At 37.0% G+C, this 12848-nt stretch overlaps 2 protein-coding genes across 2 annotated transcripts; one reads left to right on the top strand and one right to left on the bottom strand.

Annotated features, from left to right (window-relative positions):
• The first annotated feature begins 2164 nt into the window (after positions 1 to 2164).
• LOC132190140 (U-box domain-containing protein 35) lies at positions 2165 to 7446 on the top strand. The gene is made up of 10 exons (XM_059605038.1): positions 2165 to 2363; positions 2454 to 2566; positions 2647 to 2768; positions 3528 to 3730; positions 3818 to 3875; positions 4095 to 4398; positions 4986 to 5087; positions 5527 to 5955; positions 6376 to 7134; positions 7251 to 7446. Exons 1-10 carry the CDS (start codon positions 2165 to 2167, stop codon positions 7311 to 7313), a joined length of 2352 nt encoding a protein of 783 aa, XP_059461021.1. The 3' UTR covers positions 7314 to 7446.
• Positions 7447 to 9518: 2072 nt separating this feature from the next.
• Positions 9519 to 11064, bottom strand: LOC132189139 (RNA-binding protein 208-like). The gene is made up of 2 exons (XM_059603685.1): positions 10821 to 11064; positions 9519 to 10082 (listed from the first exon to the last, which is right to left on the bottom strand). The coding sequence occupies exons 1-2, from the start codon at positions 10857 to 10859 to the stop codon at positions 9768 to 9770; spliced, it is 354 nt and encodes a 117-aa protein (XP_059459668.1). The 5' UTR covers positions 10860 to 11064; the 3' UTR covers positions 9519 to 9767.
• Between the last annotated feature and the right edge of the window lie 1784 nt (positions 11065 to 12848).

Here is a 12848-nt window from a genome sequence, read left to right as displayed (position 1 = left end):
TTATGGTGTTTCTTACAATCTTCTTCTTCCAAACTTGGTAAGAAAAATAATTACGTCACTGAAAAAAAAAAAAAGGGTAATAAGGTGTTGGATTAGAGTCCTTTGTCCCATCAAAAGAAGTGTCTTCCAAGACCTGGTTTATGTAACACAAGCACTTTATTTATTATAATTTGTTAGAAAGCGAAGTGGAAAATGGAGAAGTTTGTACAAAGTAGTCCTTCTTGTATCTTTTCTAATGTGAGGTGGCTTTTAAAATCATTATTGAATTTTGATTTACTGGTGATTTTAAAAGCCACGTTATATTTTGGAGGATACAAGAAAGAACAACTTGTCATTCTTTTAGCGTTACTCCTCTATATAACAGCCTAGTAAAATGTCGCATAATAAACGTGATTTTATACAACCAACAACTTTGAGACGAGCTTTGTTTGTTAATGTGTGTCGGGTGTTTTTTATTTTTAGTTTGAAAATGTGTTTTTTATGTGACATAAAGATAAAAAATGTGTTTTTAGGTTATTTGTTAATGTTTTTATTTTAGAAACAAAAAACAAAGTTTTCTAAACAAAAGATGGAATATAAAATTTAACAAACATAGTATTTTTAGGTATTTGACAAACTAGGTAAAAAGTGAACACGTGAACCATGTATTTACTTCTTTTTTTTTAATTTTTTTAACACCAAATGAACCAGCAACTAAACAAACTACACTTGGAATCCTGCAAATACACAAACCAGCAACAACTCTACTACAATTCAACAATAATACAACCAACCCAGTTACTCTAAACAAATTTCCGCAGAGACAAACAAGACAGCAGTCAGCAGCACCTTCTTTTAGGGATGAAGTTAGGATTAGATTGAATTAGTAGCTGAGATAGAATAGGATTTTAATTAATTAATTAATTAATCAGGATTATATTATTTAAAACTAAGATTAGATTTTATTTGAATACTATAATCATTATCATTTAGGTGTATCTAATTGTATTCTATTTAAAGACTAGCTTGTGATTAATAAAAGTATCAAATAAGTGGAATTTCGTAGTATATTCTACCCGAAATGGGCTATCATTATTTCACCTAAACAAACCCTTAACGGAGTGAATATCCTATTATCTTTATAAATCACTCACTTTATGCAAGCTACGCTTCTTTCCTAATATGAGACCTGGGTGTTACATCACATAACCAAAAAAATTTATACCGAAAAACTATACTTTAGCCCCCTAAATTAACTCTCTATATATATTTTTTAATTTTTTCCTCTGCAATATTCCTTTAGAAGTTATTAAAAAAAACCATTTGAAAAAATAATAATAATTGAAAAAATTGAAAATACCAAAAAGCTGCATGAGGGCCATATGATTTTCGCCTGCATGTGATGATTTTTATTTATTTATTTTTAATGTAAAAACTATCCAGAGTAATTTTAGAAGTCGCTCAAAAAATGATGTAGCTTTCAAAATCATTATTTTATTAAGAGAATAACTTCTATAAGAAGCTGATGAACCAACCCCAACTCCTTATAGAAGTTATCTTCTTTGATAAAATTCGAAGCTTGACCCCAAGCTTAGAAAATATTGACTGTAGACTGTACGGACTACCAAAATTGGACGACGACATACACCTGAAAAACGGACATCTGCAATGGATAATAAAGAACATTCGTTTTAGAGTTGGTCAAACAGAGAAACACGTACGGCGCAGCCCGCTAATGGCGGGCGCTCTCCAACGCCAGTGATCATGCATCCATCTGAAACAGAGATATTCGTGGGATGATTGGGTTGAAGATGTCAAATTAGCTAAAAGAAGTAAAGAGCCCACCTTCTAATTTAGGAAGAGGGAAACAAACAGATGAACAGAAAGGAAAGGTGGTCAGGTGATTGATTCCGTGGCTACCAAGAAAATAAAATTAACGTCAAGGAAACGAGAGAAAGCTCAAAAAAGGAACCTTCTTTGTCTCTCTTATTAGGGTTTTGGAGGGAGATAAAGGGGATCCATATTGAAAACAGAATGAACAAATTTGTGCAAAATTTGATTGATTAAGGTTGTGGTTTGTTAATAAATAACGTACGTACATATTATAATAATATATATATAAATATAAATATAAATATATAAAGGTAGAGCTAGAAAGAGAGAGGGTTTTTGGAGGGAGAAGATCATGTGGTTGGCAAGAAATCAAGCTGGGGAAAGAAGAGCAGGGAATGGGTTGGTGGCGGTGGCAATAGACAGAGACAAAGGCAGCCAAATTGCAATGAAATGGAGCATTGAACATCTCCTCCAGAAGGGCAACACCGTCTTTCTCATCCATGTCAACCTCAAATCACCCTTGCATTCCTCACCTTCTCTTCATTCCCCAAGTGAGTGAGAATGATCATCATCTTTTCCTTTGGTATGTAATGAATCATTTCCAAAGCATTCTCATTGTTTGCATGTATTTTTGGGTGCAGGAGTAAACAATATTGGTGGTTTTGGGGGTGAGAACACACTGGTATGCGGAGATCCTGATCAACAAACCAAGGAATTGTTCCTTCCTTTTCGTTGTTTTTGTACACGTAAAGACGTAAGTGATTATATATATATATTAAAATTCATGCATATATATATATATATATATAAACATAATTATGAGATAATGAACAGATCCATGCAAAAGATATCGTACTTGAAGACACAGACGTAGCAAAGGCATTAACTGAATATGTTAGTCAATCTTCTATTGAGAATCTGGTTGTTGGCGCCTCATCAAAAACTGGCTTTCTTAGGTACGTACGATCCTTCAATATTTATGAAATTGCTCTTTTAGGTTATTTAGGTTTTATTAATTAATTAAGTTATTGATTTTTAATTTTTAAAGTTTAGTGTTATTAATTTTGTAATATTTCAATAATGGGTTTGGCCCAAAATCTGACAAATTGAGGTTAGGATTTAGTGATTGAGTAGAATTAGGGTTTTTGTGAAAGTGATGTACATTATTGCACAAAGAGTAATGTTATTTAGTAGACTGTTATATGAATGTTATACAACTGAAATGATGTGGCGATGAAAATCAGCATTTAGATGAACAAGGGTTTGTAAAAAAGAAAAATCAATAGCTAATTTTCACTAATTTGTATGTATGACATTTGTATAACAGTCTACTAAACATCATTCATCTTGTAGAAATACATATTAATTACTGTTTAAGGCTTGAGATAAATAATCTCGAGACATGCTATTTTCTCCAAGTCTTTTTTGAATCCACCACTGGATCTGTATGACATACAAGTTGATCCTACAAATTCAATGGTAAATTTGAAAAAAATAAAATATAGATGATGTTGGACGGAAGATAGATAGGAGAATGAAAAATAGCATTTCTCAAGAGTGCATGTTTGCTGACTGTGTGGGATATATATATATATATATATATATATACTAATTAAGTATGCACAATATTAAATGGCTAAGTATTCTTCTTTTCTGTTCTTTTTTTTTTTTCTGAAAACTTAACTTAATTAACCCTCACAAACCTTTATTCTCAGAAGATTCAAGACATCGGACATTCCAAGCTGTATATTAAAAGGAGCACCAGATTTTACGAATGTTTATGTGATATCCAAGGGAAAGATTCAGTCCATGCGATCTGCCTCACGCCCTGCACCATCCTTCTCTCCCTTACGTTACCAACTTGTTAATCAAGACAGCATCAAATCAGATACATCCGACAGGGATTCAAATGTCAAAGGTTTCAACTCTTTTTCTTTCTTTTCAACCCTTTCTTCATTTCTCTACGTTTCTTCCCATTTAAACTATCTTGTGGATCCTCTTTCAGGAGCCGATAAGCCGCCACCGCCATCTGAGCCTGCACAAGAAGAGACGGACGTCATTAGGTGAGTGTTGTTTAGTAGATTGTTATACCATACGAGTGTCATGCAACTGAGATGACATGTCATCTCAATTGTATGACAATCAAGTTTTACTGTTATACGTTATCTCAGTTATGTAACAGTCATATAATAATCTACTAAATAGTATTTCTCTTGATATATTTCTTGTCATATAGTGGGTTTTAACTATCAACTACTGTGTAAAATTGTGATTGGAAGCAGGTCACCATTTGTTGGGAGAGGGTTGAATGGGAAGTCGTATGGGGAACTAGTTATGCCGGAGAGTGACATATCCTATATCAGCTCGGGGAGGCATAGCGTTGACCGGATACTCACTTCAGGTTACGAGAGTCTAGATCCTGGTGGCAGGATTCCCCCACGGATGTCACACTCATCAGATATTGACCTTAACCAGGGCTTTGAATCACCGCATCGATGGAGGTCACTGGATGTCACCTCTCCAACTGAATTTTCATCACGAAACTCACACGACACTGATAGCTTATCCAACTCACCGCACTCAATGGTAAGTACCCATCTTTTCTGTAGAACTCTCTCTCTCTCTCTCTCTCTCTCTCTCTCTATATATATATATATATATATATAGATGATGTCCTTTTTGTTAGAATTAAACTAGATAAGTCAGTCTCTCTCTATAGCATGTGAAGAACAAGTGGAAGAGATAAACGTATATACCTTTATTGTTAGACGACGAGTTTTCCATCTATGCTTTATCGCTGTGTCCTGTTTGTGCGTGTGGAGGAAACTAGTACCTCAACTTTAAAATTTTACTGATGACTTAATGAAGTCTAATAGGCCAACTCCATTTATATTTAGGGTGTGAGTATATACTTCCTCAAGTGTTTGTAGAATTGCCCAACCCATTATAGACCCGATAATAAAATGACTATGTCAATTCACCCAAAAGAAATAAATACAAAACTTTTCATACGAGCACATTATTGGATTTTCCTCTTAGCTAGTTTTAAGAAGGCCAACCACCCTCTTAGGAAGCATGGCTACAACTTTCTTGTCCCAATCTCATATGTGTTGGCTGAAGAAACAATTTTTTCAAAGAACTTGAGATGAGTAATCTTGTAATGAAAAATACAGGAAGACGTGGAGGCTGAAATGAGGAGGCTAAGGCTAGAACTCAAGCAAACAATAGAAATGTACAGTACTGCCTGCAAAGAAGCACTCACAGCAAAACAAAAGGTAAATTAAATCTGCTTTATGCCTGTCATAATTTTACAGTGTTAGAATACAAAACATTCTACTTTATTCTTTTTCTTTTTTTAGGGTTTATTCCTTTCAAAGTTTAATGGTTCACCGCATCTATCATTTTTATAAATAAAGACGTGTAATGTTATATACCAAACAAGTATCCTCATTTCATCCTCAAAACTGATGTAGTGTGGTATTTTCTATGGGGATCACGCCATATTAGTTTTAGGGATGAAAGGGGATACTTATTTGGTACATAGCATTACTCAATAAAGGCCATCGTAATTCATATTAATATATACTTTAATGTACAAGATGTAGCCCTAACGCTTCATTGTGTCTCTTTCAGCTTTCGCTTTTTTCTCTCTTTCATATTCCTATCATGTATTTTGTAAGCTCTGGATAATAATGAATATGGCATATATAACAGACAGTAGAGCTGCAGCGGTGGAAATGGGAAGAAGAGCGGAGGTTGGACGAGGCACATATGGCTGAGGAAGCAGCATTGGCCATTGCAGAAAAGGAGAAGGCCAAGTCCAGGGCAGCCATGGAGGCTGCTGAAGCAGCCAAGAGGATAGCAGAACTGGAAGCACAAAAAAGAATTAGTGCAGAAATGAAAGCACTGAGAGAAGGAGAAGAGAAGAGGAAGGCACTTGATGCTCTAGCACATTCAGATGTTAGGTATAGGAGGTACTCAATTACAGAGATTGAAGCAGCTACTGAATTTTTTGCCATTTCCCGCAAGATTGGAGAAGGGGGTTATGGACCTGTATATAAGGGTCATCTGGACCATACACCTGTTGCAATCAAGGTTCTTCGTCCAGATGCAGCTCAAGGAAGGTCACAGTTTCAGCAAGAGGTATCTCCAAAACATAACTCAATTTTGGATAATATATTCAACCAAGAGTAGGAGAAAAATTATCCTTATTTGCTCTAAAAAGGCCTAAAACATTTGGGAGAAACTTGAAAATGAGGCTTTTTTTCCCTAAAAAACTCTTCATGGCTTTTTCTTATTTCCTAGTGTAATCTCAAATAGGCTATGAATCCACAATTTTTCTATCAGCTTAAACTTTTGGGATAAGTGGTGATGATTCAATATGGTATCAGAACAAATGTCATGAATTCGAATCTTGTGTCTATCATTCACCCAATTTTAGTTAAAGAATTTACGTGTTAGACTAATTTAAATTATTAAATCTACTATTTTCCTATCGACTTAAACTTTTGAAATAAGCGACGATTCTAACTATATATATGACTTGGTCATGAGCATTAACAGATTGAGATATTGAGCTGCATTCGACATCCCAACATGGTTCTCCTCCTAGGAGCCTGCCCGGAATATGGGTGCTTGGTATACGAGTTTATGTCCAAGGGGAGCTTAGAGGATCGTCTCTTCTGCAGAGGCAACACTCCACCTCTTTCTTGGCAGCACAGGTTTAAAATTGCAGCCGAAATAGGCACTGGCTTGCTGTTCCTCCACCAGACAAAACCAGAGCCACTGGTGCACCGTGACTTAAAACCAGGCAACATCTTGCTTGACCGCAACTATGTCAGCAAGATTAGCGACGTTGGCTTGGCGAGGCTAGTGCCGCCGACGGTGGCAGACAACGTGACGCAGTATCGAATGACATCGACGGCCGGCACATTCTGCTATATAGATCCAGAGTATCAGCAAACAGGCATGCTTGGAGTGAAATCTGATATATACTCCCTTGGAATCATGTTTCTGCAAATGATAACAGCCAAGCCACCAATGGGATTGACTCACCATGTTGAAAGGTCTATTGAAAAGGGGACTTTTGCCGAAATGCTGGATCAAGCTGTGCCGGATTGGCCGGTTGAAGAGGCTTTGTGCTTCGCCAAACTGTCGCTCCAGTGCGCGGAGTTGAGACGAAAAGACAGGCCCGATCTTGGGAAGGATGTGTTGCCAGAGCTTGAAAGATTGAGAGCATTTGCTGAAGAAACTATGCATCACAGTTTGTTGAATGGCAGTGCAGGCTCCTCACCACGCCACAGCCAAGTTTCCCTGCAGCTAGTAAGTTTGACACTTGATCATAATTAAGCTCAACCTTTTTTGTGTTCATATACTTCAAATTCTATAATGAAAGATTTCCCTCTTAGCATTTGCAACATAATATTGACTTGTTGTAGGATGGGGATCTTCCACATGCACATTCTGGAGAGAGCTCCAGAACGCCATCAACCACTCTTTGATGACCATCTTCTCTTAGCATCTTTGATTCATCTCAAAGCTGTGTCCAAAGGGATTGTAACCACAGGGGTGAATTGTACATTTTGTAGGTAAATTGATCATCTTTGATTCTCAAAGCTGTGTTGGCAGACTTCATCATCCTTACTGTACAGCGAATCAAGATGGTGTCACAATTTTCCTCAGCATATATACTAGCTTGTATACTATATATGGTAATTGGTAACCACCCTCTTTAAATTATCATTTTCTTCTTGTCCCCACTGAAAAAATTAGATAAGTTTTGTGCACATAGTATATATATATATACCACCAAAAGAAAAAAAAAAATACATGTAACTTTCACCTGCTTCCACAACACATGCATATATAGGTAGCAAACAGGCACCAGCATCCCCTAAAGGCAGGTGCAGGTGCTCTTCTCTGTCACCAAATGTAAAACTTCTGCGATTTTTGTGCCAAAAAATTTTAACAATATGTTACACTGAGATACTTTCCTGTAAATTTTGCTGTAAAGTTTTTCTATTCTAAATTTCGGATCATTACAATAGACTGGGGATAGTGCAAGAGAAAATTTCGTCTCTTTCTCCAGCACTTGAGAGAGACCATGCAAAGATCCGAGTGACGTTTTATGTTTTGAAAGGAAATGATAGGTACCAACTTTTTCATCCAGATTTCATTGGGATGAAAAGGATTTATCTTTACAAAAAGTGGAGCTACGCTACGGGAGTGATCCCCCATCCACTTTTTGTAAAGGAAAGACTTCCATCCGGATGAAAAATTGGTACGTTACATTATTCATTTTTTAAATATCTAATTAAGCGTAAGTTTGAAGTGTTGAATTTTTGTGTTTTTTTTTTTAAAAAAAAAAATGTTTGATTTCATTCTCCTAAGCATCTTTTGTCTATTTCCATATAAGAGATGTGTAAATCTACCATTGAATCTATGGAAACAAATTCAATAGTGGATTTTTTTTTTTTTTCTTTTGTTTAAAAAAAAAAAAAAAAAGAAGATGTACAAGAGATGTGTAGGAGAATGACTCCAAACACTTCTCAATTTTTATTTTCTAAATTAGATTGGATTAAATAATAAATATAAAAAAAACATGTACATTAAAAAAGGGGGCGAGAGATCCCACCAATCACCCCACTATATAAACAACTAAGAATGAGCCCAATATTTTGGCCCAGCCAATGACTTTTTGGCACGTAAGCCAAGAAAGTAACAACTAGTTTTCAGGCAATCTTAAGGATAAGTTGCTTGGAAAAACTCTTTTTGCTGAGGTAAGAAAACTTGATAATCACAATAAGATTGCATTGAGATTGATTGAACGGAAAGCATTAAAGAGGAACTCCTCTTCAATGTCCAGGGAGGGAGGTGCCCTGCGGTTGATGCTTAGGGGACACTAAATGTGGATACGGCAATCTTTATAAGCTAAAAAACACACTGGGTATGGAAAGGAAAAGGAGAAGGAGAAGTGGGAGATGATGTATAACAAAGTTAAGAAGAAACTATTGCGGAAAACCAAAGTGAACTACAGCATTTATAGCCCATACACGCCAAGGCGGCGCATGGGATACACACATGCTCGAGGACAGCGGCGGTAGGTGATGTGGAGTTCGACGAAGCATAAAGAGAGAGAGAGAGAGAGAGAGAGAGAGATGGGGAGGAGGGGAGTAAGGGGTGGGGTTTGGGTGAGAGGGGAGAGTAATTAAGGAGGTAAAACCACGAGCACTCACAAGGAGAAGAGAGGTCACTCACTAGGGAAGAGAAAAAGCTCTCACACACATGGAGAGGGAAGAGCTTCTGTAAAATTCTCTTGTTTTCTTCATGCATGCTTGCCATTCAGCATGCGATCTTAGAGGTCAAGAGTTTTTTTGGACGTTCCAAATCCATAGTGGCCTTAAAATGCCAAAAACCAATCAAATCAGTAAATCCCCATTTGATTCATTGGTCCAATCCGACATTAAATTTGATCATGTCCTCGCCGGCCGGTACTGGGCACAAAACAATGTAATGAATCTCAATTCACTTCATACCATTTTTCTATAATGCATTTACTTCCCTTCTAAGAATGTAAATACATTTGACTCACGATCAGGTTTTCTCGGATGAAAAAACATGGTGTTTATGAACATAAGATAGTCCACATTTCCCAGATTTATGTGCTTTTACCCATGATTTTTAACTCAACCAAATGTTGTCAAACATTAAAAGCACCATCCATCCATATGTAATGAGATGAATAAGGATACAAAATCCAAAAGAAGATCCCGTTACAAAGCCAAACGTATAATCTATATCTTACATAATTCAAGAGAGAAGAAATTTCAAGTGATTGAAGAATGACTCACATATCTCAAGCAGAAAGCCCAAAGTTAAGAAAAGATACATTACTGACAATGACCAAGAGGAAAATGATGTGGTATTAGTGCTACCCAAAAGAACTGAGACACCCATCAACGATAATACATGAGCTGTTGGGCGGATGAATTGTTTGGATATCCATCATACATGGCCTGGGATCCCCCAGAGCTGGATCCCATGGAAGCAGCAACCATGCCATGCTGTCCAGTCATCTGCATAAGAGCTTGACCTGAGAGGCCAGATGCAGCAGCCTGACTTAAGGCAAGTTGGCGCTGATAAGCCAACAACTCAGCTGAAGAATAGCCTTGGTTTATGCTTGCATTTGGAAGGATTTGATATGGTTGGGTTGGAGGCGGTAACGGATTTGAAATGGTCCCGGCAGGAGTTGGCTTGCTGCCCCATGAGCACTGCACACACGCATTCAAAAATCAATACATATTTTCTACAACCCTATCATGTAACGCACGACAGCACGCTACTTCTTCTTTATCTCATCAATGCCCTCCTAGGATGTTTACTTCCAAATACATTGGTCACCAAGTTCAAAAAATAATATTTCTAATATCAACTCCTTTTTATTGCTTACCATATTTTGGCTGTTTTATTGACTACCCATAAGACAAAAGAAGGATTTTTTTGGTGTCACTCAAGATCAGTACTGTATTGCATTCATTGAGCATGGAAATCAGACAATGGTGCGGTTCATAACATGCATGATCTGGAAATAGCCATGCGTGTGCGTGTGCGTGTGCGTGTGGATTGTGTGTCTGCAGGTGTTCATGCATGTAGAAAACAGGCTTGATATTGGCTAGAAAGGTAGTAATGCATCCATGCCCATGGGCGGAACTAATATTTCTTATTTGAGGGGGCTAAAGTATGAATGATGGGTCAAGTTTAATTTTGATAGGAGTATATATATATAACTTAATAAAAAAACTTTAAGAGAAAATTTGAAAACCAAGGGGGGCGGCCCCCTTGGTCTATATGTAGTTCCATCCCGTCACCATGCCCTTGCAAAGGACTTGTTAGTCCATTCCATTACGAGAGAATAGGGTGAGTATCCCAGCCATGACAATATTATTATATCTATGAGAATGAAGCTAAGTGATTGTCAAAATAAAAAGACATGGTAAATGTTTTCTTACCTTCATGGGTTTGCCACGAATTATCCTACCATTAGCCATCTGAATGGCCGAGGCTGCTTCTTCATGAGTGTTGTATCTAATAAATCCAAATCCTTTATCTCTCTGGACACGCACTTCCTCTATAACCCCAGCCCCAAGAGCATGAAACTGACAGTGGAGTTCAGGTTGAGTTACCTAAGCACACAACCAAATTTTCAGGGAGGAAGTATACACTTAAACCAAATTTCTTGCACTGAACTATGAAGATTATTCCATGGAACCATATTTCCAATTTAGAAATTAGAGAATGGGAAACTAACCTTCAAAACTGACAAAAAGGATATATGGAAGTATAATACCAAAACTATATTTCAAGACAACAAAGAAAACTATAGAGAAGCAAATAGACAGTTGTTGCGATGAATTGAAATGTCAAACAGTATGAGGGACCTCGTGATATGGATAGTGCATGGACTAAACTGTTAATGAAGATCTTATACTTGACTGTGTAACAGGTTCATCTAGACTTGTTTAGCACTATCCGAAAAAAAATACACATTAAAAAAAATAAAAAGAAAAGATATGGCCCAAATCTAGCTTTTCTTGGAAAAGTATGATAGGTACACTATCCACCAGGAAAATGCTTTTGAAGGGCTCCCCAACCAATGGGGTAGGTTTGGAGCAAACTGGAACATGAGCCGGGTTGGGAAGGGGGAAAGATGTAAGAACCCAACATGGATTAGAGCACGTATGGAATTGGTTCTTCTCAGCATTAATTACATATAATAACTCCCTTGCACTGTGTCAAGGATAGGATTCACATAAGAGAGGCTCGGTATATATCTAGCCCTCACCATATGTTACTATTTATAGAAGTAAAATACATCATTCTAGAAGAAAGGACAGCCAGTACAAGATTCTAGAAATAGGGACACCTGCCCCTTACCTTTTACAGTATTATCTCTTCTAGGACTACCTAACATTTCCAATCAAGCTGGAGCTTGTATATCATATAGACCAAACTTGGACTAAATACTCTTAACTAATTACGACACAGACTTTGTAAACACAACAAGAAGTTAGCCTTCAAATTTCACGAATGTCGTGGATATATTTCCACTCAAGAGAGCGAATCGAAAAACTGCAAGAATCAAACTGAAACTGCACTAAACCAGCCAAAGAAAAACGTTAAACATCTGAAACTGCACTAAACCAACCAAAAAACAGTTCGCACCAGCTGCAACAATACTGAACCAACAAAAACTCTTTTGATCTGACCAAAAACACACTGAACTGGCCAAAAAACAATCAAAACTGGCTGCAACAACACTAAACTGACCAAAAAAGGAAATAAACTGGCTGAAACTCCATGAAACTGGCCAAAAAAGCACTGCAACCAACCGCAACACTACAAAACCGCCCAAAACAAATCCTTGAATGGGCCAAAAAAAAAAAACCTAAACCAGGCAAAATACATTGAAATAGACAGAAAAACACACGGAACTGGCTGAAACACGACAAAATGAAGCGGAACGATGCATGAATCAACCAAAATATGATAGACCCAGCTGAAACGATGCCTAACCAACCGAACTACGACATATCCGAATGAAACACCATCAGTACCGGTCGGAATAGGAAGAAACTCACCAGGACTGAAGCAAACAGGGAGAAAGAAAACAAAGAAAAAGACAAAACAAGAGGACAAAAGATAATAAAGAAGGCGGCAAACAACACGAGAAAATAAAAATTTAAGCCCCAAGAGATGGATCTGATACCATATCAAGGATAGGGATCCACAGAAGAGAAGCGTAGTAGATATTTGGTCCTCACCATATGGTACTATTTGTAGAAGCAAAATACATCCTTCTAGAAGAAACAACAGCTGATACAATATTCCATAAATTGGGACACCTGGTCCTTTCCCTCTACAATACCCTCCCTCATATTCTAGGTTTCTTTTTATTTTGTCTGTATGTATTTCTTAGGATCTTTAACCAAAAGATTAAATTGCAATATCCATGAGAAAGTTAACATGTCATAATAGAT

This window comes from Corylus avellana, chromosome ca8, assembly GCF_901000735.1.
Source record: "Corylus avellana chromosome ca8, CavTom2PMs-1.0".
Lineage (NCBI taxonomy): Eukaryota > Viridiplantae > Streptophyta > Magnoliopsida > Fagales > Betulaceae > Corylus > Corylus avellana.
The sequence above is the reverse complement of the archived record's forward strand: the minus strand, read 5'-3'. Positions and strand labels throughout refer to the sequence as shown.

Bases quoted from the DNA above. Each gene is read 5' to 3' on its own strand.
- LOC132189139 (XM_059603685.1), bottom strand. From the start codon at position 10,859: ATGGCTAATGGTAGGATAATTCGTGGCAAACCCATGAAG. The intron at 10,083-10,820 runs GTAAGAAAACAT...GCGTGTGTGCAG, and splicing joins TTCGTGGCAAACCCATGAAG to TGCTCATGGGGCAGCAAGCC.
- LOC132190140 (XM_059605038.1), top strand. From the start codon at position 2,165: ATGTGGTTGGCAAGAAATCAAGCTGGGGAAAGAAGAGCAGGGAATGGG. The intron at 2,364-2,453 runs GTGAGTGAGAAT...TTTTGGGTGCAG, and splicing joins ACCTTCTCTTCATTCCCCAA to GAGTAAACAATATTGGTGGT. The intron at 3,731-3,817 runs GTTTCAACTCTT...ATCCTCTTTCAG, and splicing joins CAGGGATTCAAATGTCAAAG to GAGCCGATAAGCCGCCACCG.